At 38.8% G+C, this 25,035-nt stretch overlaps 1 protein-coding gene across 1 annotated transcript in view; it reads left to right on the top strand.

Annotated features, from left to right (window-relative positions):
• Positions 1–11,085, top strand: part of tnr (tenascin R (restrictin, janusin)) — a 211,756-nt gene extending 200,671 nt beyond the window's left edge. The window contains exons 28-31 of the mRNA XM_080907118.1: positions 175–271; positions 4,437–4,598; positions 5,039–5,202; positions 7,583–11,085. Coding sequence (XP_080763244.1) covers positions 175–271; positions 4,437–4,598; positions 5,039–5,202; positions 7,583–7,702 — 543 coding nt within the window. The 3' untranslated portion in view covers positions 7,703–11,085. The remainder of the gene's footprint in view (positions 1–174; positions 272–4,436; positions 4,599–5,038; positions 5,203–7,582) is intronic.
• Positions 11,086–25,035: the final 13,950 nt, after the last annotated feature.

Genomic DNA, 25,035 nt, shown 5'->3' with positions numbered 1-25,035 from the left:
TGTGTATAATTATGTACCAATCTGAGTATAGGATGTACTACTTTGATTGGTTGATCTATAACCTCCATAGAGTTTTGTTAGATGCGTCTTGTGTTGTTATATGTGAACACGCCAAGACAAATTCCTATGAGCCGTGTGGTTCAAACGGTTTCAATAAACCTTATTGTTCTGCAGGTATTCCAGCGTCGTCAGAACGGCCTGACGGACTTTTCCAGGAAGTGGAGTGATTATCGTGTCGGCTTTGGAAACCTGGAGGATGAGTTCTGGCTTGGTAAATCTCCCACTAGATAACGATTATATAAACTGTGGTTCCAAAGCAAAGGTTCACTCATTATGTTTAGTTGTCAAATGCAAGACAGAGAAAAAAAACATATTGAGTTTCTGAAAGTCTGCGGGCTTGGCTAGAAACATATGTTGCATCACTCGGTGAGGTTAAGGTGGCAGGGGTGAGATTATCTGCATTTATTTGTTTTTCTTGGAAAAAAAACTGACACTGATTGACTTGTAGGTGAATCGCACATTTCACAGGTAAGGTCAGGTCTGCCACCGTCGTATTTCAGCCTGTCACCCTGCCCAATATATTTCAGCTGCATTTTATGGGCAATATTGAGCTGCAAGCTGCCACCCATTTTGTTCAATTTCTGCTGCAGTTTTCTGAAGGCTGTAACACTCTCTCTGTCTACACCCTGTCCCCCATGACTGAGGTGGATTTAATAGGTACAATCAATAGAGGTTCATAGCTTTCACTTGGTTTCAATTGATATATCTGTTTTATGGAGAGGAAAGATGTCTTCAATATTTTGTGCAGGCTGTAAAGCCCTTCTCGTCAGATTTTTCACGTTGTGCAAAGACAGAGAGTCACGCCGCTCATCTCGTCTTTTAGCACTTGACTTCACAAAGTCTATCCGATTCATTACTGGAATCTCTGAAAGCTCATTTCTCTCCGAAATGACTTGGTAATTGTTTTTTTAGCGTCACTCTGATCCAAAGACAAAAACAACAGAACGTCCTCACTGCTTTGATGGACGGCTGAATACTTTTCACCCAGCCCCCCCCCTCCAAATCTCATTATGAAACAATAATTATATTCATTAAAAAATGTGCAAATGACTCATGTTTCTTCATGGGCCAGTTTTTGTGTTATTGTTTTGGTGCAGATGATTAAAGGAAAAATATTACATGAATATTTCATCAAGTGAATCAGGACCTTGAGTGGAATGCTTTTTTGAACTTTTTGATTAAAGAAAGAAATAACACGGCGGGGAAATTTTACGGCATTGCATTATCGCCAGAAGGAAGCCTGCTACTTTGATGACACATTTTGGATAATAATGCAAGATAGCTGCGGCATCCATTTGTGACTAAGCACGCTGTAATAGGTAAAAGCATAAAGGGATTTTTTTTTTTTTTAAATCTAACCCATCATGAGCTGACAATATAATATAATCCAGTAAAAGAGTGTACAGTTCTTGTTGAGCATATCAGATTTGTTTGGGGTGGGGGTTTCACGCTGGCTATTTTTAAAGATTTATTTTGAGTTGTTGTTGAGCCGAATTAAATAATATTGTCAGCTGTTCCTGTTACTGTTATGCACACAAGAGAGCGCGTTCAAAGGTAGCTCTTTATCTCAACAGGAAAAGTTGGATTGCTGTCTGCTGGTATGAATTAATAATTTATCTGTTTTTGTATTTCAACAAAGAAGAGAGGAAATTACTCCCGGAAGCAAAGAGCTTTTGATAAAAATATTAAATATTTTTGTAGGATGATACTGCACACACACACACACACACACACACACACACACACACACACACACACACACACACACACACACACACACACACACACACACACATAGAATAAAGAGAGAAATCCCTCTCCTTTGCACACTGTTAAGTATTGAGTGTGGATAGTGAACTATAAAGTGACAGGAATGTTTTTTCTCTTTCTGATGGAGGCACCTGAAGGCATCGTATAAAAGCTTCCTGGCACAGATCTGAAAGATTGTTTTTAATGGCTATGTCAGTACAATACAGTCTAAAGATGCCTGAGCGTATCTGGCTCAGTGACTACATTTCATCTGACCTGTTTCCACTACAGCTGAATCAGCTATAATTTGCCCTCTCGCCGATTCTGAGCAGGCCCCGTAGAACGGTACCTTCATCTCCAGGGTCTTCCTTTACTTTCTAGGTGCCTCCCAGGATACACTTTCCCCCATTCCATCCTATTTCTTCTGGCTGCGCTGTAACTTTGTCCTCGGTGCACAAAAGGAGCTTAATGTAACCTCAGGGTGTGGAGCGTCAAGAGCGGCCCCATAAAGCAAGACAGATATGCTGACAGCACAGCACACAGAAGCCTCAGCTTTACAGGTCTTAACACAAAATGTTGAGACCAGAACACTAATCCTCAGGGTTTCCTTGCAATATGCAGTGTTGCCCCCCTGGTCAATAACACTAATTGTCTTTTAATGTCTTTACTGCCTAAAATGCATGTAAAAATCAATCAAACTCTACATAAGGCCCAGTGTCAACTTGTTTCTCCTGAACGAGCAAAGTCTCTGATGACAGGAATTACACTGCTTCGCAAAGCTGATTGTGAAATGAAATGCTGGTTTTAATCGCTGCCCTCATCAAGCCCCAACACAGCGAATGTTGCATTTTTTGGAGTATATTATGTGTTATACATAGACATCTGTTGCTAGCCAAAATAAACAAGTAGAAATGGACATTACTTCGTCCCAAATCACTGATCGGAATATCCCTGCACTCCTAAATGTTACAGGGAGCTGTGTTCATATCAATTAAGCTAATTGCTATGTTTCTGTTGCGTCTCATTCTGGCGCTGTAGTCGCTCTCATTTCACTTTTCACTGTGTAAAGAAGTCTATCCTCATAAAAACGTGAAGGTTATCGTCCTACAGATGGTCACTGCAGTTCCAGAGTAGGTGACCTTCACTCCTCTTTCAAGAGATTAGGTCACCGTCTTAGCCCTGGAGAGCCAATGCAGGGAACATTTAGCTAATCACTGCCTCTGCACACAGAATAGCAATATACCAACCATAAACATTGATACTAAATCCACTCAAACTGAAAAGAAGGAGCACTTAACGGGCCAGCAGTAAAGAATATGGAAATTGAACTTTCATTATTATCCGTTACAGCTTGAGAACAGCCATTTTTATTGCAGCTCTAGGCCAATCTATTCTCCCCACCCCCGCTGACCTTAACCGGTTTATCCCGAATCCAATGCCAGTTTGATGATGTCATAATGGAGAGAAACGCACAGCGACTGTGTGCGATTTGCGATCATTATCCCCTGCTCTCGATTTTTCTTTAATCCCCCTATTCCTTGTTTCTACTTCATTGTGAGAGAAATGTAGTGGTAATAAAATTTGATGAGATGGTAATATTGGTAGTATAATAGGAGAAGAGCGCAATAGTGTTTCACAATGCATTTTTAATTGCCTCAGTTTGGAATAGAGCAGTCTGATCCCATAAAAGTGTTGGAAGAAGAAAAAAGAAAAACGATGTGCGACAGATTAATTGCTGATAATGCGGTGATATGCTATGGATATTAGAGATGACTGAGTGTTAAACACAGTTTTATTATAACAATAGCTTTTCCCCTGTCACCCTAAGTGCCTTTGGGTTGTAACATAGATTTTATCTACTTTCCATTGACATATTACAGCAGATTTAGTTTCCCTGCTCTCCCCCGATTTTGACTTCCTACTTCTTATCAGCGAAGGCTTGGGGATTTTATTTTATTTATTTGCTGCTCAAAATGTTCCAAGGGTTCAGAAAAAGTGCATGTGTGTTTCTGTCGGAGGTTAAGCAGGGAAGGAGGCTCTTTTTCCAAATGGGTGCTTGTTGTAATCTGATAGCGAAGGCAGTTCCAATCGCTCAGGATAGTGCGGGGCCTTATCGGCTGTCGGGGCTCAAAAGAGCCCCCCGTATCTGCTACCTTTGAGATAGAGAGCAAAGCTGCATATCTCGCGAACTTGGCATTTGCCGGAGGGCTGGTGGTGACGGTGTCCACCGGCCGACACTGCCAATCATATCCAGTAGAGCCACAAGGCCAGCTGATGAAGACGCTTGACATCGGGCCTGTGAAGATTATAACAGGTGGTTAAAGCAGTCACATGAGAACATCTCGGGGCGATTAGGCGTTTGCAAACAACAAATTGTAAATTGTTCTGTGAATTCTTTTAAGGGCTTTGCCTTATCTCGGCAGCACAGTCTTCATTTAAATCTGCTACTGCTCATTATTGCCTATGCTTGCACATCTTGGTGATGTTTCAATGTAGACTTCCTGCTACAGGAAAGTCTGACTAAACCTGAAAATCTTTTTTTTTTTTTTTTTGGTGATCGAATGTTGGGGTAATTCAGACGGGAAATATAACTCAGTTTGAATCTAAAATTGCACATTTCTCTGCAGGTCTAGACAACATCCAGAAGATTGCCGCTCAGGGACGTTATGAGCTGAGGATTGACATGAGGGACGGACAGGAGTCAGTCTACGCTAATTATGACAAGTTCTCCATTGGAGATGCAAGAAATCTCTACAAGCTCAGGATAGGAGAATACAATGGCACAGCTGGTAATTTATATGTATTATATATATATATATTTATATATATATGCCCCAAAATAGCCAGTGGTGACATTCAGCGCTGTCAGTTTTTGCTATATGACCCTCATTTTATGTCAGAATTGTCCCTATGCCTCTGCCATTTTTTTGTCGTTGTAAACCTGCCTCAGCACTCCTCCACATTTCCATTCCTGTCCACTCAGTCTGTTAGTGTGACAATATACCACAATTACCCATGATGCCCTTATGTTTATGATCGTAATGCTCTCTCTCTCAAGATAAACTCAAAGAGCCTGAAGTTGGGACATTTTTCCTCTTACATCTTCCTGTCACCCTCCTGCTTTTATTGGCTCATTTATGTCCCGCTGTTATTCACAGAAGTTCAGTGTTTCTTAGGAAGCAGTACTAATATTAAAAGCTCTCTACCTCTCTCTCTGTTGTGATCCCAGGTGACTCTTTGAGCTACCACCAGGGTCGGCCCTTCTCGACAAAAGACAGAGACAATGACATCGCTGTCACTAACTGTGCGTTGTCATACAAAGGAGCCTGGTGGTACAAGAACTGCCACCGGGCTAACCTCAATGGCAAATACGGCGAGTCCAGGCACAGTCAGGTCAGTGCTCATATATACATATTAAGTGATGAAAAAGAAATGATCCTGAATGAATGATATATAATTTTGACAATTTTGTGGTGCAAGTTTTTTTTTTTTTTAAAAGAGGGCAAAACTATTGTGTTTGTTATTTAAAACATGACGAAGTCTCTTAGAGCAACCTGAGCTCCGAGAGGTTTATGCTAGTTTGACAGTATGTTCAGGACACAACTTCAGTCGGTGCGACCGGAGATAGTTATTTTGTTTTTTGTGCTTCCTGATTTCATTTGTGTTTATGTTAGAAAATATGATGTAAACCACTCTATTTTTCCTTCTGGGATCACCTGGCTGAGTCACACTACAGTAAAAATAGGGTGGCATCCTCCTTGCAATTAGGAAAAATTGTGGGGGTTTTTTTGCATCAGGTGAGTTGTTACAGCAAAGTTTGCAATGCGTGGAAGAAGGCAACCTGTCTCCAAACAGCCACAATCTGACTCCAATCACTCTCAGACAATTTCCACATTATCACAAGACCGCTTGAAATTGCAACTTGACCCCATTCGGTTGCAAATTGATTGCCGTTTTATTGTCACCTTGATGCAACAAAGTCAAGGTAGATGCAGATGACTGCAAGTGGTCACAAACCTGAACGATGTCCTGGAAGCAACTGTTTCAGAGGCAGCACGATCGCAAATTCAACACACATGCGATAATTTGTTTGCGGTCTCTAATCACTGCTTTCCTTTTCATGACTGTAGCGTGAAAATTTAACTGTCAGCTCATTGCAATGGGAATGAAATTCAGCACAGTGTTTCCATTAGAAATAACAGATGAGAAGTAGTTGAAGGGAAAGTTGTTGATAGCCGTTTTGTGGGTTATTGAGTATTTTGGCCAGCGAGTCAGTTGAAGTGTGCTTCCATGTCCAACTTATTTTATATACGTGGTGAAAACTTTTGAAATGTCAACACCAGCTGATGCTATGGGATTAAAACTGAAGCCATGAAGTTAGACATATAGTGCATGTAGATGTTCTTCACCCACATCTTCACACAAATAGTAAAAGAGCTTTGCAGTCGTTGTGAAATACCTCTGTTCAGATTATCGGCCAACAAATGTTTGTGCCGAATATTTTTGATGTTGCAGCTAAATTTTGATCTTTTAAACGTTACAGTTTTGTCCTCTTAGATATTTTTTTTTAAATCTTTTCATAATGTGTTCTGCGAGACCACGCTAACCTTGATCTTTCATGACCAAAATTGAATGACTTCATTCTTGAATCCACATCAACTTTGTGCCAAATTAGCTCCCACGAGGTGTGCAATGGATACCACGTTCACAAGAATAGGAATCCTTTGAAAACTTCATTCAACCTTACTGCATGAACGTGCCAGTTCTAAGTGGGAAAGTTTTTAAAAATGTGGGGGTTTTTTTTGGCTATTTGAATGAATCAAGCCTTAAAGTAAGTGCCATCTTTTGAAAAAGGTTGCGTTTTGAAAGTGTATCTTGGCATTTACAAGTCTCACTTTAATGGGATCCAATACAGAACAGTGATTAAAGGCTAAAACTTGTCATTATGAAAGGGTAATAATTAGCAAATGAAATCACATGGAACTTGCTACCAGCATCCATCTTGATGAAGGAGTTTTTTAATGAAAGGTCAAAATTTGAAGGACCAAATCTGCTACACTACTCGTCTGATTTTAATGAAAGAGGATGGCGCTTGAGACTAATTTGTCAAGAGATACGCTTTCATTTCCCAGTAAGTTCAAACAATTCAAGCATTTCAAGTTCCTTTAAGGAACGGAACAAATTGTTAAATGTGAGATTAAAAATAAAAAAGCACTGGCACCCCAGCCAAACACGAAAATGGACACTTTTTTGTGTTTTGTACATGTGATGTGGGATAATTGAGGGCTTTTCGTGTCCCTTCTGACTGGTGTGTGGTATTCCTCGTTTTGCTTGCTTCATAGTGAAATGGCTCAATGTGTTGTGTGAAGCCGTGATTAGGACTTTTGAGCATCGCCGCTTCTCCCACTCTGCTCCCGTGCCTTCCTCTTCATCTGTTAATGACATGAAACGGGAACAGGTGGCAGCAGAGATGTTCGGCCATAAAGACATGCGGCGAAAGAAATGTTGGTGGTGATGGGGATTAGAAAGGCTAGACTCAGGCTGTAATTACACCAGGGTCGTATTTTTGCTAGCTATTAAGTCAGGATTCCTATCATCCTGGATTGAATGCTTCATTTAAATGAAAACTACACTTAAATAGAAGCATAACTTTTCCATCTTCAGAAATATCTCATATCTCATGTGCTCAAAAAAAAAAAAATAAAAGAAGAAGAAGAAAAAAATCCTGTTGATCCGAGCTGCTTCCCAAATTGTACTTCTCGCTTTTTTACAGGGTATCAACTGGTACCACTGGAAAGGCCACGAGTTCTCCATTCCCTTTGTGGACATGAAAATGAGGCCGTTCAATTTCCGCAGCATCAGCAGCAAGAGGAGGCGGTCTGCCCCTGTATAGATGAATCGCCACGATCCAGCCCAGAGTCATGGATAAATGGAGTTCGGATGTTGAGTTTTTGCTATTCGCGTGCCTCACTGACAGGAGCAGCAGGCTGGGATGTGACCGCGGCAGGGCAACGTTAGTGAGGCTCAAAGAAGAAGCAGAATATGACAAAAATCTACTAATATTTTATTAAAACATTAACAAGAAGATGTTATAACCACGGATGTAATCATAAAATAGCAGCGAGGCTCGAGCAATGTCCGAACTCTGTTGATCTCTCCACCTGCCCAGCTTTAGCTGTCTTACCCTGCTGTACTTCTGCCCAGAAGTTAGAAGACACTGTATGTAATTTATTAAATACTATGAATGAAAATGGTTCTGTTTGCTGTATAAAACAAACAAAAAGACAAAACAAGAGGAAAGGCAAACCAGGAAGCTTTGTTTTTTTTTTCTTTTAATCCGTGATTTGTCTTTCCCTACGATGTGCTCAGAAGCGCCCTCAGGAGTGAGAGCTAGCATTATTTTAACCGTTACAAAATAACACTTTTAACTAAAACAAAAAACAAAAAAAACCTGTATATGCCCTTAAAACCCTCTGTAAAATATATATCTATTTTTATACCTGATATTGTGACAAAGTCCATTTATTTGATGCCTTGGTTTTTGACCCTATATTAAAATTAATATTAATTTTCTGGATAATTAGCATTAAAAAACAAAACATTCACAAAGCAGTGCACCAGCAGCAGCTTCATAACCATCTACTTTATTTTTTTCATTATCTTATGGATTATGGATTTTAAAGCAGAATAAAACGATTCTCTTATTATTATCATTATTATCGTTGTTATTATTATTATTATTACTACTACTGGTGGCCACGCTGAGACAGTATTTGCACTGTGAGTGGGAACACAGCAAAGCTATTGTTGGTCATTCACTTCATTTCTTCGGTTGCTAATGGGCATTAGATTTTTCGAGCTCGTCTTCTTGGCCAAAAATAACAATCTCTTAATTGCTTTTTGACCCCTGCTATAGATGCTCTGATTGCTTGCAGAGATGGCGCTGATAGATGCAACATTTAACCAAAGATCTGCATAATAACGGCCCGGCCTGCTGTTTGGAAAGATGCCAGTCACCAAAGTCACTGAAGCAGCTTTTTCCACCCTGTGTTAATAAGAGTCCCACTTTTTCAGGGACTTTTTATGGTAACTGTGTCCCCAGGCGTAATTTTATGCATTATGATCGCTAAATTCTATGCAGGGGAAAGTCAGGGGTACAGCGCATGTTTTGGCCCACCTCTCTCCCACTGCTGGCTGAAAATGAACCTAACAAAGAAAGCAGAACAGTAGGTGGAGAGGAGCCAAGTCTTTCTTCTGTGCTCTTCTTTTACTCGCTTCACAATTTAAGCTCCCTGGTGAAACAACAAAATCAGCAAACACGGCTGAGCCTGTATTCCTTTTTAGCTGGGCGGGTGTAATCTGCAGCGTGCCCACCAAACATTTTGCTTTAATTCACCGCTCACAGAGTCGCACAAAGTGTTGGGAGCCAGTTGGTTTTCTTGAAGTTGTTTTCTTGGAGTTTTGCTGGCCCCTTTTCGGGGGGGAAAATGCCCTCTGCGGAGTCGGAAGATGAACCACACAGCAGTCCACGGAAATCGATGTCACCATCACTGCAAGCGACATTTGGTCTCACGATTGATAATCTGATTCTGTTTTTTTCAATTTTTGATCAGCTGGAAAGTGAACTTTTCTTTATTTCTTCACTTTTCTCACAGGAGTGAGCAAGCGACTTTGGCTCCTATTGCGACTTTGTATATTTGTCTTTATTTCTTCCCCATTTAGACTTTAAAATATTAGTAACTCTCCCCTCTATGAACTACTAACAATATACTCATGTAGATATAGAGCTGAAAACAGCTTTTGATGTGTTCCCCCTTAAGATGCAAACTAATTCAACAAGCCCTTTTGAACATCTCCATTTTAAGTGCTGTATTTTTAACCAGTGTTGTGGTGAAGGCTGGAGGGAGACTTGTGCATGTGGACTAAAATGCAATCAAGAGCCTGACAGTAAAAACCATATGTCCTGAGGATGCGTTGCAATCTGATTTGTAGTCACGTTTCTTTGTTGATCTGGGTAAAAGGTGCTCCTGAAGTTTGTTAGGTAGAAGATATAGATCACTTTGATTATCAGCCTCCAAGTCAGGTGATCACATGATCTCTCCTGAGTCTGATTTATGTTTCAGTGTCTAAGTAACTGCTTCAGCCCATCTCCTGTAGTGATTTATAATAGAATAGAGAATTATCTGTACTTATTTCATTAACTAATTAGAGGAAGTTTGCCTCATTGGGTTTTATGTACGAGGAACAAAGGTCGGGAAGCAGAAAAGGAACAGAAATCATTTGCATTGTGAGGAATACCTCTCACTGCGGATTATAAGGTGCTCTTAAAGAAAGCTAACGTTATATTTCCATTGATTTTGATTTTTTTCTATTTTGCAATAATCCTTCAACCGTTAATAACTTCACAGAACGAGCATTTTGTTTAACGTCATCCACAGATCCACATCCATTCTTCTTCTTTGCATTTACATGAGAAAACAAATCCAATGAAATTCTACAGAAAAACAGGGGCCTGAAATATTTTCTTGATATTATTTCCTTCCCTCATTACCTGAGATCAAGTTGTGTTGATATTTTTTTCCACATCTGGTCTATATTCTGTGTTTTATAAAATCTTTTCCACCTATTGCACAGCATCCGGTTTAAAAAGTACATTTTATCCCCATTGCTTAAACTTAAGACTCGTACTGAACTTCTTACAAGTTACGATACCACCTTTAACCAATGTTATGGCGATTATATGACCTTTTTATGCTACTGATATACTGACAGCATAATAATTAGGGCTGAGCCAAATGCTTCAAAGCTTGGAACCTGTCCGTCCTAGACATCACAAATCATACACTTCTCTTTTTTTCTCCTGGTAATCATTTACATTGAGTTAGCTAAAACGTTGGTGATGTTCTCTGTAGACACAATAGGACAATATTGACCTTGTGTCCATATATTGTATAATTACCCAGTAATGTATTTATCTCGACTGGCCCACTCACTTGAGAGGATATCTGCTCCCTTTATTTATTTCACTGCTATTTATTTTCCTGTTTCTTTGTGACTGATGTGACACAAAAACAACAAAAAAAAAAGAAAATGCTTTTATTTATTGGGTTTGTGTTCACAGATTACTTAACTGATATTGCCACTGTGGTTGGTAATAACTCTTATATAGGCAGATAATGTAACTGCATTCATTTGACAAATCTTGCCATGGAAATGTAAATGTTGATAAAATGTGATCTTGACTGTTTGAAACGCTCATGTAAGCTGAAACTAGGAATTATTGTTGGATAACCTTGGATATTACTGTCAAATTTAGCTCTAGTTTGACTTAAACATGTACTATATAGTTCCTTTTTTAATACATTTTCTACATATTAATAAAATATTCAAATAGTCTGAATCGGTGTCTGACTCTCCTTTTTGTTTCGTGAGCGCTGACTGCAAGCTGTTACATAAATTTGATGACACAATGAACTGCTCACGGGGTCTTTAACTTGCTTGGATGTATTTGCTTAATAGACACTCATTTTTGAGTCACATTTTATATTAAACAAATGGGATTATGGTTACTGTGAAAATCCTTCTCCATTTTGCTCCAATGAAATAACGAAGCATGGAGAACCAACTCCATGTCCTAAACTTATCAAAGTCTCTCCACCTCTAATTGGAGGCCATTAAAAACTGAACTGAAATGCAACTTCTACTCGTGAATAGTGCCAGGGGCAGTAATAACAATCTGCCAGTGTGGTTTGGCTACAAGACCTCTAATTTATTCTCAAACAGACAAAACAGGCCTGCATGAACCTAAAACAACCCAACCTATGCAATATTACAGGTAGGCACAGAAGAACAATAACACGTTCATTTTAAATTTTAATCATTCAAATTCAAATTTTATTTGTCACGTACACAGTCATACACAGTACGATATGTAGTGAAATGCTTGGACAACTGCTCGTGACCTAATCATCATCTACAAAGAGGAGGATTTTTTTTTAGTATTGGTGCAATTTTAAGTGAAATTGTTTAAAAAAAACAACCACGGGAATTGGATAACGTCTGCTCTGTAAGGTTAGCTTAGAAAAAAAGAGGAGAATCAGCTGTTGTCTACAGTTTAGTGTTTTTACTAATTGTAGACAAAAGTAAAATGTGTATTTCCCGTACTCAATACATAAACATTTGCAGTACACGCTTGCTTCTTCCACAGGAATTAAGAGGCAGCCAGGTGCTGGAAATCAACTGCACTTGATTAACTGATCATTAGCAAGTGTCAACACCTCTATGAAAGCAGAACTTTAGCTGGTGTGGAGCCCAGCAAAGTTGCCACAAGGTCAGACTGTGCAATGCTGAGAGAGCATGGAAAAAAACAGATCTACATGTCAGACTCTACTCTAGGCCTCAGTTAGCATGTTAGATGTTAAAGTTCATGACAGTATAATTAGAACAGGACTGAACAAGTGTGGCTTTTTCAAAGAGTTGCCAGGAGACAGTGTCTGCTCTCTAAAACGGACATGGTAGCACAGCTTAGGTTTGTAAAGTTGCATTTCAACAAATTAAAAGACTTCTGGGACAATGTACTTTGGAGAGACAAGACCAAAGTTGAGATGTTTGGACATAATGTACAGCATCACATATGCAAAAACCAAACACAGCATATCAACACAAACACATCATGCCAAGTGTCAAATACGATGGTGGAGGGTTGATCATTTGGGCTTGTTTTGAAGCCACAAGACCTGGGAACCTTACGCTCACTGAGTCAACCATCTGTCTACCAAAGTGTGCTAGAGTCAAATGTGAGGCCATGTGAGTCCAACAACTAAAGTTTTGCAGAAATTGAGTCATGCAACAGGACAATGATCGCAGCCACAGCAGAAAACTTACTACAGAATGGCTCAAATAGAAAAGAATCAAGGATTCTCAATGACCCAGTCAAAGTCCAGACTTCAATCTCATTGAAATGATGTGGTAGGAGAGAGATGTGCAAGAAATGAATGTAATACTCAATGAAATAAAGCAACACTACCCAGAAGAGTGGGCCAAATTTCCTCAACAATGATGATGAGAGACTGAGAAAGTCACAGTGAAAAGAATTACTTCAAGTTATTGCTGCTAAAGGTGGCTGTACAGGCTTTTGGATCACGAGGTGGACTTATTCACGAGATTGCATGGAGTCTGTTTAAAATATTTCTCAAATAACTGCATGTTTAGGCCAATATGGCAGAACAATGGAAGAAGACTCTAAATGTTTTTTCTGCCAATCTGACTTGGATGCAGCACCTAATGTATGTCTCCTAAAGGTAGGGGAACAGCATCATGTCCTTAGCTGTAAATGTAGGCTTAAAGACTATGCAATGACTAGCATGGATCCTAAATCAAACAACTGAGCCTGCGGAAAAAAATATGTGCAACCGCAACTATACCCATGTATTATTGTTTTTATTATCATTATTATAATGCACAGCTACAATACTCGCAAATCTTCAGTTCAGCAGTTTTAAGATTCATTGTTTGATTTCAGCATGTTCTAATTATCCAATAATAATCCATTCATGTGTTTGGTCAGCAAAAAACAACTTTGGTAAGTAATGAGCTTGTGCGGAGTTTGTGAATATATTAGAGTCAAGCACAAATAGATGAGCAACACAGACTTTACCAGTGGAATAAAGGTCAGTGAGACAAGCTAATCTGTTCAGTCTTTACCAAAACAAAACATGTCACATGCACAACTGGATCATTAAAGTAATCCTCGCAATTCGACAGGGTTCTCCGGTCATGTGGAACTGATATGTGTAATCGGGTGACATTTTCTTCATAATCGACACAACATTCAGAAAGCAACAAGGAGACACTGTGCCAAACGTATCCTTTAACTAATGACAGAGCTCAAGCTAGAGGCTCTCATTTCAAAGTGGGATTGGGGCTAATTTCCTGGTACATTCAAGGTTAACTGTGTCTTTTTATTTATGAAAGGGGTTCAGTTACAAGGTTAGATTGCCATGGCAACTTATGTTGAGACCTAACCCAGACTGGAGCAGGTTAGGCTCGAGATTAGAGAGCAACAAGTGTAAAATAACTGCCTGCCACCCAATCAGCTCACCAGGTACGTCCATGGCATGAAGTTATTTCTTGGTAAGATCAGACACTTTTTTAATTGGTTCCTCCAACTCTTCGGTCAGTGGACTTGGACATTTGATTCATCCAGTCTTCACCTCCAGCAGTATTTAAACTCATTTTCCATTAAATCATCACCAGCATGGTAGTGTAGCCTGTGGGCAAGCCAAATCTAAATCTCATGGGTGACTCTTGTTTTTTAATTCCCAGTAACCTCTTGTTTCCTGTGCCTCAGGTTTAGTTCCTCCCCTCACATGTGCCTATTGCTTTGCTCAGCTCTTCCACACTGATTGAGGATTAAGCCAGTGTGCCCTGCTCCCTGCTCTGCATCGTTTTTCTCAGTGGGATCCCCTTATATCCAACCAGCATGTCACCCTCTCGCTGCTGGCTAAAATGCTGTTCTGCAGCCAAAGTCACACAGGCTACTTCATGCTTGTAGCCACTCACAAACACGTGCCAACTTCCACTAAACCAAAACTAAGATCTCAGCTACTGCATGGCAACTGCAAAATATGGCTTGTACAGCTCAGCCCATATAATTGGACACTGGCCCTTTTTGTTTAAGGTATTCAAATGAGTTATGAAATAAAAACATTCAAATCCAGGCATTCAAAGATAGTTGTATACAAATTATAATCCACATTATTTAGGAATTACAGAGGATTAACTTTGGATCTTTTTCATGGCAAATACATTTGAAAAATGGCGGACCAGTTTGCAAACAGCATCGTTTGGACCAGCAGGTGGGGACATTTTCTTTCTTGTTTCAACTCTTTTGTTGTTTATTATAATATTTCAAAATATGAGAGTGTGTTACCAAGGCAGCAAAGGCTATATCTCACAAAAGTATAGTATATATCTGCACTTTGTATATATTTATAATGCAATATTTGACATTGTCAAACAACAGCGCACATGACACTTTGAGCTGAACCTGCCGAGGCTGCAAAAATGATGAAATAAAATTTCCAGGCTAGATTAGATCTGTTCTGATGTCAGAACCAATTAGGAGAAGTATGTCTAATCTTTAACAGAAAGCATTGTAGTGGAGATATGAAGCAACTTAGTGTATATTAGCTTACTCATTCAGTTTGCGAGATTAAGCTGGGGGATACAGTTATTATGTTGGACTGGTGCAGAATTACTAAGCATCACATGCTACACTGGTTTATGGACACAGATTTGGGAGTCACACAAAAAATCCTGATTTGAGCCAACACTTCAAGAGTCTTCTTTATGTCTAAGCTTTTATTGAGAATGATGTTTTCATCTGATTTCTTAACACAAGGTCCTTTTCACAAAGCCACAGTGTTGTGAAAAAGCATTTGCAATTTCTTTTGTATATTTGCATTTAAATGTTCCAGTTTATCAAACAAACTGATTTGTTTGATGAATGATTGAAAACAAATGATTAACCAGTTTTAGTTTTGGAAAGCTGAGTTCAGTTCACCCCCAGGCCTGAGTTCTACTAAACCTATTGAACCAAGAAATGATTTATGTCGAACTTGTCTGGCAAAGAGAGGTAGGCTAAAATGTCTCAAAAGAATCCAGCAGAGAAGCAAATTCATTGGCATCTATAAGTCTGGAAAAGGTTACAAAAGCATTTTTAAGGATTCGGGACTTCAGTGAACAACAATGAGAGCCATTATCCACAAATGGAGCAAACTTGGAACAGTGGGGAACCTTTCCAGTAGTCGTCCACTCAAAACTACTCCAAGAAGGCATCAATGACTCATCCACAAGGTCACCAAACAACCCAGAACTACAATATTACCATATTGTACAATTTTCTGGAGAAAACTTTAACAATCAAGTGACTGCTGAGGAGCGAGCACTTTGTGACGGTGGGAAGGAAAAACTCTCTTTTAATTTGAAGCAGCAGGGAACTTTTTTTAAATTTACAAAAACCTTTAAAAACTGACCTTAAATGTAAAAAATACAAAAACTGTAATTAAATATTGGTTTGGTCTGTATACTCAAAACATATGTACCAAAACAACAACAAAAACCCTAAACAACCCAAAACTCAGCATAGAAATTAGACACATACAAATAAACATAGATACAAAACACTCACAAGTCTTAATGAACCATGCAAACATACAATAACAATGCGTACTGTATATGAAGATAGCATACACTCAGTCTGAAAGTAAAAGAGAGAGTTTACTTACTATTGTTTTGTTTTAGTCTTGCAGTAAAGGAGAGCAGCAAGAAACAACACAGGTGTCTTTGTTGAGGACCTACACAACAATTGGAGGAGTCCACAAGCAATCCCGTTTCCATACACATACACACTAAAGAGACCAACTTATTAGCTGAAAGAAACATTTACAACATGGTTCGTGAATAGTTTTGTTTTCTGGAAAGTATCCCCTTTCACCGAAACTGTACAGTTGGTACATTTTATTTTTAAATAGCTAATTTATTTGGACAGAGTACTGGTGAGGCTTAAAGTAGGGTGCATGGCTGCTGTGATGGACAGAATTGCTGAAACAGGTCACTACAGCTCACCGCTCTTTCCTCACCATCGCTAATTGGAGTCCCTGAACAGGACCTCTTGACCATGTTTGCGGTCTTGATGGTTTTTGGAGCATTTTAATTGAATTATTTAACCAATAAAATTGCTTTTTGTGTGGCCTGAATGAAATGTTAGTGATTTATGCTGTTACTGCAGTAATTATGAGATATGTGCCTTTGCACCCATACAATTTATGGATGTAGCTTGCTAACTTAACTTCTAAATTAGCTGATATTATTACGTCTGCCCACAAAACGCAACATAGCAGCAGCCAAAATGGCACCTTCAGGCAGAGCCATTATAAAAAGGCTTTTTGTATTGTACTGCAATGCATTACTGTACTGACTAAAACCCAAGTATCAGGTTCAGTACTACTCATTTCCCTCCAGTGAAATATATTCACAATAACTATTTTGGCTTAATTAGCCAGTAAAGCCAATTTAACCCTTTCTGGTGGCAGGACCATTTTACAAGCACTATTTTACTGACCGTAGCTGCGTTACTGTTTCTGCTAGAGACAAAACTCAATGGTTTCTAAAAGAAGAGAAGACATACTTTATGGGGGATATTCAGTTTATCACAGTAACACAAAGTATTTACAAAGCAGTACCATCTGAACACAGAAAAATCAGCTCTGCCTACATTTTACCATGTGAGCTTCACATTACTATAACTCTTTAACCATTTTAGACTAGGAAAAAAATCCAAATCGTTCCTGAAAGATGAGAATTATTTTGTAATTTAACAGCCAGAATGACAAGTCCAGTGATCCTGTATGATACTATGATAAAAGGTTAATGAAACCCTACTGCTTTGGTAGCAACTTAGCTACAGCTAATACTTTCCACTAGGTTCCACTAATTGAGCTAAGTCAAAGAGTGGTTTTACACTGTAACACACACACACACACACACACACACACACACACACACACACACACACACACACACACACACACACACACACACACACACACACACACAAACATTTCCTTTTCTGTATAAAGGGAAATAAATGAAGGAACATGTCTGATGGCACTTGTAAGAAGACAGTAGATTATGATTATCCCATGCGCTGCACATCTCAATCTTCCTCAAATGCTTACTGTGCATGTCTGTGCTAATCTGAGCTATAGACTCACACTTCCCTATTTTCATGAAGGAAACGGAACTCTTTTTTTTTTTAATTTGAAAAGGCTTTAAAAACCATTCATGTTTAATGTCTGTTGTCACTGTAACTCTTGCACTTAAAAAATAGCTCTGTTTTAATCTGCTTCATTTGCATACTGCCATCTTTGTGTTATGATTTTGTACTCTGTATTTCATATGGATACTGTGCATCTTGTCATAAAAAATATAATATTAATCTTAATTTTAGACAGTTTCCTTAGATACAGTGGATAATGTATCTACTATGACATCGCCCACTGGCTTATGAAGTCCCATTTTGAAGCCTGCTGTCAACATTTTGGCTGCAAAAACCTGGGTATGATAAAGGGGGGCAGGTCTGACTGCAAAAGCACATAATCATTACCTAACGAGCTGACTGACAGGTCATTAGCCAATGAGCCAGAAGTTTCATACCACAGATAATTCTTCATTTTGACACATGGTATGACCAAGATTTACAAAACAAACTTGATTTTTTATACAACGTGACCCCGAAATTAGTAACTGAGAACATAAAATTATGAGAAAAGTGTTGATAGATGTCAAGTCAGAGGGATGTTTTCCCACAGAGTTCTATAATCCTGGAAGTTTTATTGTAACTACCACTATCGCCATCTGGTGGCCTTGAGTAGAATGCAGGTTTGAGTGACTTCGTCAGAAACCACGTCCACATTTTATACTATCTGTGATCATAACTAATGAACCATTAGTCATGACTAATCAAAATATTTTCTTTTGTTTGTTTGTTTGCTTTGTTAACTGTAAATGCTCACATGAAAAAGCATTGAGAAAGTTTGTTTTTACATTAAATCAAATACCAAAAAAGCACAAATGTGTGGAATAAGATGCTCTATTGCACTGTGACAACAACAGTGGGGAAAAAATATGAGGCTTTCTGTATGCAAAGTACGATGAAAAAAAGCTACTACAACTCAGTTTAGAACTAAAATGCCATCGGCATTTGTGCATTGCAAGTATTGTTACATTATTTTGCAAACCCAATTATTTTAAATCATTTATTTCCACCCCAGGGCCACTGGTGTTTAAAATAACTTTATTACATTTATATATATAAACAGAAATAGCAGCATGTTTATTATCTAGAACTCCCAGGTGGAACAGCATGACTTCTTAGGGCTCATTGTGTGAAAATAAGGGATAAACTCAGAGGAAGTTGTAATAGTTTTGTTAGAAATGAGGTTGTGACTAAACTTCGGTTCAGTCATGTGCCAGTCCAGATAAAAAGAATTAGTAATCATACAGACAGAGGGGCTACAGTGCACCAACCTGGAGATTATTCAAAACTAAACACAGAATTTAAACATTAATGAAGTCAGGTAAACATCCTACTCTTATGTGGAGCAGCAACACTGTGCTTTTTAATTAAATTATGCGTTCACTAACCATTACACTGGACATATAGTGGTTGTTAGTTAAAGAGCACAACTGATGAATCCTCTTTAAAGCCCAGCAGGCTCAAACTGCTACACTAGGATGTCTTTGCCCCGACACAGTTCCAGCCATAAGATGATTTGTTGACTCCAGTATGTCAGCTCACTAACTCAGCTAAATCCCAGTGTCTTCTTTCTCTGCTTTGTGGATGTTTGGGTGCATTCCTGCTAAGTCCAGCTTATGAAAAATCGACAGAGTCCCCTCTACAAAAGTGCCAGAGGGCTTTGTTGTAAAGTCTTGTGAAGACTTTGTGAGTTTACAAAGCAATGTTTTCATATGGAAAACTAATTAAGCTCTAATCAGGCAATTCAGAACCAAAGATATATCATATGATATTGCTGTCTGAAAAAAGAAATAATAATGAAAAGATACAATCAGTTACTACATAGAAAATTCCCTTTGAGACATAGAAGTTCGAGTTTTCCTTTTACTGAAAAGGTTAAGTTTAAACAACAAGCCACAAATTTCATAAAAAACAAAAAATGCTGCTACATGACTTCAGTGTTTGGTGAAAGGAACGGCAGACATGCATTTCTTCGTGTGAGCCATCATCTTCTTCCTCCCTCCTCATGCATTTTCTGCCCTCACTCATCTTATTCTCGTCCCATCCATCCAGTAATGTCTCCACATCTCTCCACAGGATTGAATGCAGATGGCTTGAAGCTGATGAAAAGCGGCGTTGTGAGGCATCCCGAGTCTCCCGTGCGCTCCTGGAGTCTCTTTACATCTCACTGAACTCATACAGCTAACAGGCCCTGGCAGGCATCTGAATAAGAAGGAGGTGCAATCCAGCTCTCCCAGTTAGACTCTCTCTGTGATAGCATTGTAAACACTGGGGCTTAATTGGGCATGCGGCTGGTGAACAGCTTGATTTTCATCATGCTTTTATTGGCGCTCCATGAGTTGGGATGGGGGAGCATGAGTAGGGCCTCACATACATCACAAGTGCAGTGGAAGGCATGAAGACTGGTCTGTGCAGCCTCAGCAAGTTGAATGTGAGGTAAGATCTGGCTGTGCTGGTCACAGTCTCATACGTTTTTCCATTAGCTTTTGTGTGTGATGCTCCAGTTTTTTTAAATTGGAAAATACAAAAAAATGAAAATGGGAAAAGCTCCTATTATTCAAGAGGACTGTCTAACCCTCATTAGGGCTTTCAGCACACTTGGACACTTGCAGCTAATTAATGAATGCATTAATTGAAGGTTTGACGCCTGAGTACTTTTTCATAAGACTATTTTTTTTTTCCTGTAGTGATTGACCAGATATGACTGGCACTTTTTCATCTTTAAAATTTAGTCCAAAGCATTTACTGTCTGCAGCTGCTAAGCTAAGCTTTAACCATCATCCCTCTGGACATGGCTGACCTGCAAAAGTAGATATGAGTTGACGTGATTCTTATGGTGCGGTTATTCCGGGTAAAACATTAGAACTGACAGCTGAGCTCCCGGAGAAGATTTAAGAAAAGAGTAAAACAAGAGAAAATGATTTTTTTTAAAACAAATGATTCTTTAAGGATAAAGCACGCACTTTCTTTGTTCTAGTTTTGATTTCATTCATTCTATTAAGGACTGTTACCATCCTCCCCCTGCCTCCCCTCCTTTCCTATGAGGTTGTTGTATTTGATATATAATTTAAATTAGTGGTCTCTAGTCCTTTTCAGCGTACCCCTGACAGCCATATCAGATGAGCTTGTGTAAGCCTTTATCGTACTCCCACAGACAGATTGAATTTTTGGAAAGGTTTGTAGAGTAGTATTTATCTGCAGAGAAAACATAGCTGCATGCAAATTCATGTAAAGCATGGTCACTCATATTGTTGATATTAAAGCTTTATGTTTTGTTTTTAAACTACCATTTTGGAGTTTCAGAAGCAGGACACTGAACTAATTTACAGTGTGACTTTTTTGTTCCCGCTTAGTTCTTATGCAGTCTTAATGAACTCACTTTGACCCAGGCAGAACACCAAAGTAAACATACCCTATACTCAAGATATTATACCAGTTTGTGGTCCTGATTGCATATCAGAGCCCAACTTTCACATAGCTGCAGTAAGGTGTGAAAGCCCATTACTGTGAATAAGAGAATGAGTGAAGATGAATTGTCAAGCACGGGGTGATCGATCATGCTTTGGGCTTGTGCTGCAGCCATTCTCAAGTGAAGTTGGAGAGGAAATAATGGGTTCAATCCAATCCCTGAAAGTTCTATAACAAGTATTACGGCATCTATCAGAGAAAAAAGGGGGGGAAAGCTGTAGATAAAAAGAGAATGGTGTCTACCAAGAAAAACAGGTTGGCTGTCATTATGAACCTCTGCGTGGACTCAGGAGACTTTAAGGAAGCTTTAATGCTCTTAGCCCAGAGAATCACAAAGCACAAATCCAAGTCCGAAAATCCCGGGGCTTCTGAAGCGCTTAGCCAGTGATTTGATGACTGAGAGACTGAGGCAATATATACAAAAGGTAATGAGGGAAGAGGAAACAACTAAACACAACTGAAGACAATCAAGGAATGAGTGAAGGCAGGGATAGGAAGTGAAACTAGACAAGATCCAAAAGCTAAAAGCACTTACAAAATAAAACATGAATCAAGGTGAGTAAATGGGGAAACAAGATAAACTTGACAAAGAGGAACACTGAAGGTGAGGCACATATTTTACACTGGAATGAAACACAAAAGGGAAGTCACTAAAAACAGCCTGAAAGCCACAGTAATTACTGAGAACAGAAGATTAAGATAACAAGATTAGAAATACAAAGAACTAAATAAAGCAAGGAAAAGAAATATATATATATATATATATATATATATATATATATATATATATGACACAGATAATACGCTCAACATATGCAAGGCTGAGCTATGACAGCTGAAGGTTTTGCCAGGGTCTCAAAGTCTGTGGCTCAGACCAAAACATCATCAAAAGTCTGTGAAGCAACCTTAGAATAGCAGTGCATAAAAGACTGCCCAAGGTCTTTTATGCACTGCTAAAAGACCTTGGGCGGAGCCTTTTATAAGGACAAATGGTCAAAAAGCCAACAAACAAGAAGTGAAAGACTCTTACATGCTACAAAAAGCCTTTACAAGCTGTGATATTTGCCAGAGGGTGTATTACTAAGTACTCCAAGGTGTCCAGAGTTCTGTGATGGGTTTTGTGTTCTGTTACTTTCTATATTACTGTGTTTTATGTGAAAAAATAGTAAAGAAATCTGTCATAGTTGACTTGAAATCAGCTAAACAAGATACATTGGATGTGGGGGTGTGGGTATCCAAACATTACATGGAGGACAGTGAGACTTTCCATTTCCTGTTGCTTGTTTTTGCAAGATTAAGGTGTAACATTTAAAATTTATAGCCTAAACTGAAGACCAAAGGTGTTTTGCTAAAAATACTTGGCTTGTGACCTGCTTTATAAAAAGCCGTTTCCTCCAAGGCTAATTTCCTATTAAATCTATTAAAAGATAAAAAGTGAAGAAAAAATGCTCACAGAGTATCTCACTATTTAGTGTATATCAGCTGGTGACCCGTTACAGATAGTTTATGACCAACTGGATGGATTAGCTCCACCTTATTCAGCTACAACAGCAGTGTCACCAGCATATGGATACACCAGCTAATGAATTGCTAACATGTGTGTGCACATACACAAAAATAACGCATTACCCACATGGGGAGCCACACTTGATTAACCCATATTTTGCTACTGTTCGTATTTGTTTACTTTTTGTACTCAGAGTACGTCAGTTACCCCCCCCCCCTTGCCTTTCTTTCCTGCAAAGACATGCTTTGCCATTTTCTTTCCATGATTTAAGGCCAAGTAGGAAATGGATTTTGATTTTGTAGTGTGCCAGAGGGGATCCTTAATGCCCCCTTCATCATTTGAACTACACAGAAGTCCTCGGGAGCCATTCAGATATGAGAGCTGAGACATGTGAAAGTGTCTCTCAGGGCTACAGTGACCCGAGGGACAAGCGCAGTAGAGAGTATGTTCTGTACTTCGTCACATCACCTAGAGGGAAAGCAATTCTACACTGAGTAGACTTTGGATAGAGATTTTTTTTTAGTGATTCTTGCGGAAAATGGTGGGAAAACGTATGTTTTTGTCTGTGCATTTATGAGGGCGTGAGATCGCTACACCTCTCACTATGTGTAGCAAATGGTAATTATGCTGTAATGGCATTTCAGTAAGGCTGTCAGTTTTACTTCTTTTTTTTTAAAGTAAAGACTTAGGAACAAACACGGGATGCCAGGAATGCTTGGAAATAAAATCTCCCTAAAACAAAATATGATCACCATCCAACTTTCAGTTACTCAGAATGAAGCACGAGCACAATCAAAGTGATCATCACCCAAGTTAAGGACTTTACTGAGAACTTTCCATAGACTGCCTCAAGGCTAAATCGTATTGTTTTATACCCCGCTGGGTAAACACAAGCACAAGCTGATTAGCCATCAACAACAACAGAAGATGTTAAGTCATATTTACCATACCAGCATATCTGCCTTACTTACATAATGGCCTCTGAGTGATTTAGATTTAAGTCTGAATAGTTGATCAATGGTGATAACAAGACGAGAAAATTTGACCCAGCGGGGGGGATTAATGCAAGAAAAACATTCAATTACCATCACACTGATATAAACTGGGGTTGAACAGTTAAGTGCTTTTGAGTTTTAATAATAATTTAAATAAAAGTGCAGGTTCAACATTTTCTGATTGGATTTGTTTACTGTGTCAAAATGTTTCTTTGACTACATGTTAGAAATTAAACATGTGCTTCAGGCACTCTATTATCATTTTCACTTACACTAAACAGTTGTGAAACACTACACAGGTTCTTTCCTTTGAAGCAAACAGACAAACCCGACAAACCAAACACACGTATGCATTTAAAAAAAGAAAGGAAGTGTATTTATGTTTCTTTGTTATCTTATGACCACATATTGTTGCCACACAGCTTGTTTTTGTCTCAAGACTGTCCATCAAGCTTTTCTATTTGTCAAAAAGAAGTTAAGTCTGTCTGGAAGAGATAAAGACAGTAAATGTTATGTCGCCTTAAATGGGCACTGCAAACTGTGCAGTAATGTCTTGAGCGGCCTTAGTTCTTAGGATTTTGCTTAGAAAACAGAAAAAATGTGCAGTTTTAAGAAACATCAAAGTCAATATTCAGTATGACCACCCTTATACTGAACTCTCTTTGAGCTCTCTTAAGGTTTCTTATACTCCTTTAGTGGTCTTCAGTAATCTTTGTTCCATTTTCTGTCTATATGATTGCACATAGCTTCAGTAATGTTGGGGTTTGGTCTCTGGGAGGCCAATCCATGACTGACAGTGACTGATATTTTTTTTCAAAAAACATTCCTATGATTCAGGTATGATGGCTGGACTAAAAATGAGACTGAAAGCCACAAACGTTGAGAGAAAAACTTTGAAAGACCTTCAGAAAGCCTGGAGAACTATTACTTCAGACCAGTTTAAAAAAAATACAAAAATGTCTGACTCCTTGGAAGCAAAACATAAAGAAATGAGGGGTGCCAGAGATTTCTGCATAAAAATAGGAAAGAATGCCTGGTCTTCTTCTGCGGTTTGTATTCGTCATTTACACTTAAGGTATTTGTAAGCTGTTGTCCAACACGAGTGACTTTATTTTCCCACAGTGTGTCACGCTGTTTCTTCTGTATTTGGAAATCCTAGGCCAAGAAAGAGGAACTTAGAAAGTCCCCGCTGATTATAATTAAGTGCTCTGGAAAAACACTTCCTTCACTGCAAGCTGACAGCATTACTCTGTATTTATTTATGCAGCAGAACAGGCAGGACATTTCTTCTTCACAAGCCAAGAAAGACATGTTTAACATATTTATTCCCAAAGTAGAGCTTGTGTCACATGAGAACTATGCTTAGATTATTACATAAATAGATGTTAAAATAGCACACTGACATCATAGCTAGATTTTTGCATTTATGTGCTCTC

This window comes from Rhamphochromis sp. 'chilingali' (assembly GCF_963969265.1).
Source record: "Rhamphochromis sp. 'chilingali' genome assembly, chromosome: 16".
NCBI classification, from domain to species: Eukaryota; Metazoa; Chordata; class Actinopteri; order Cichliformes; family Cichlidae; genus Rhamphochromis; species Rhamphochromis sp. 'chilingali'.
Note: the sequence above shows the minus strand (reverse complement) of the source record. Positions and strands in the feature narration are given on the sequence as shown.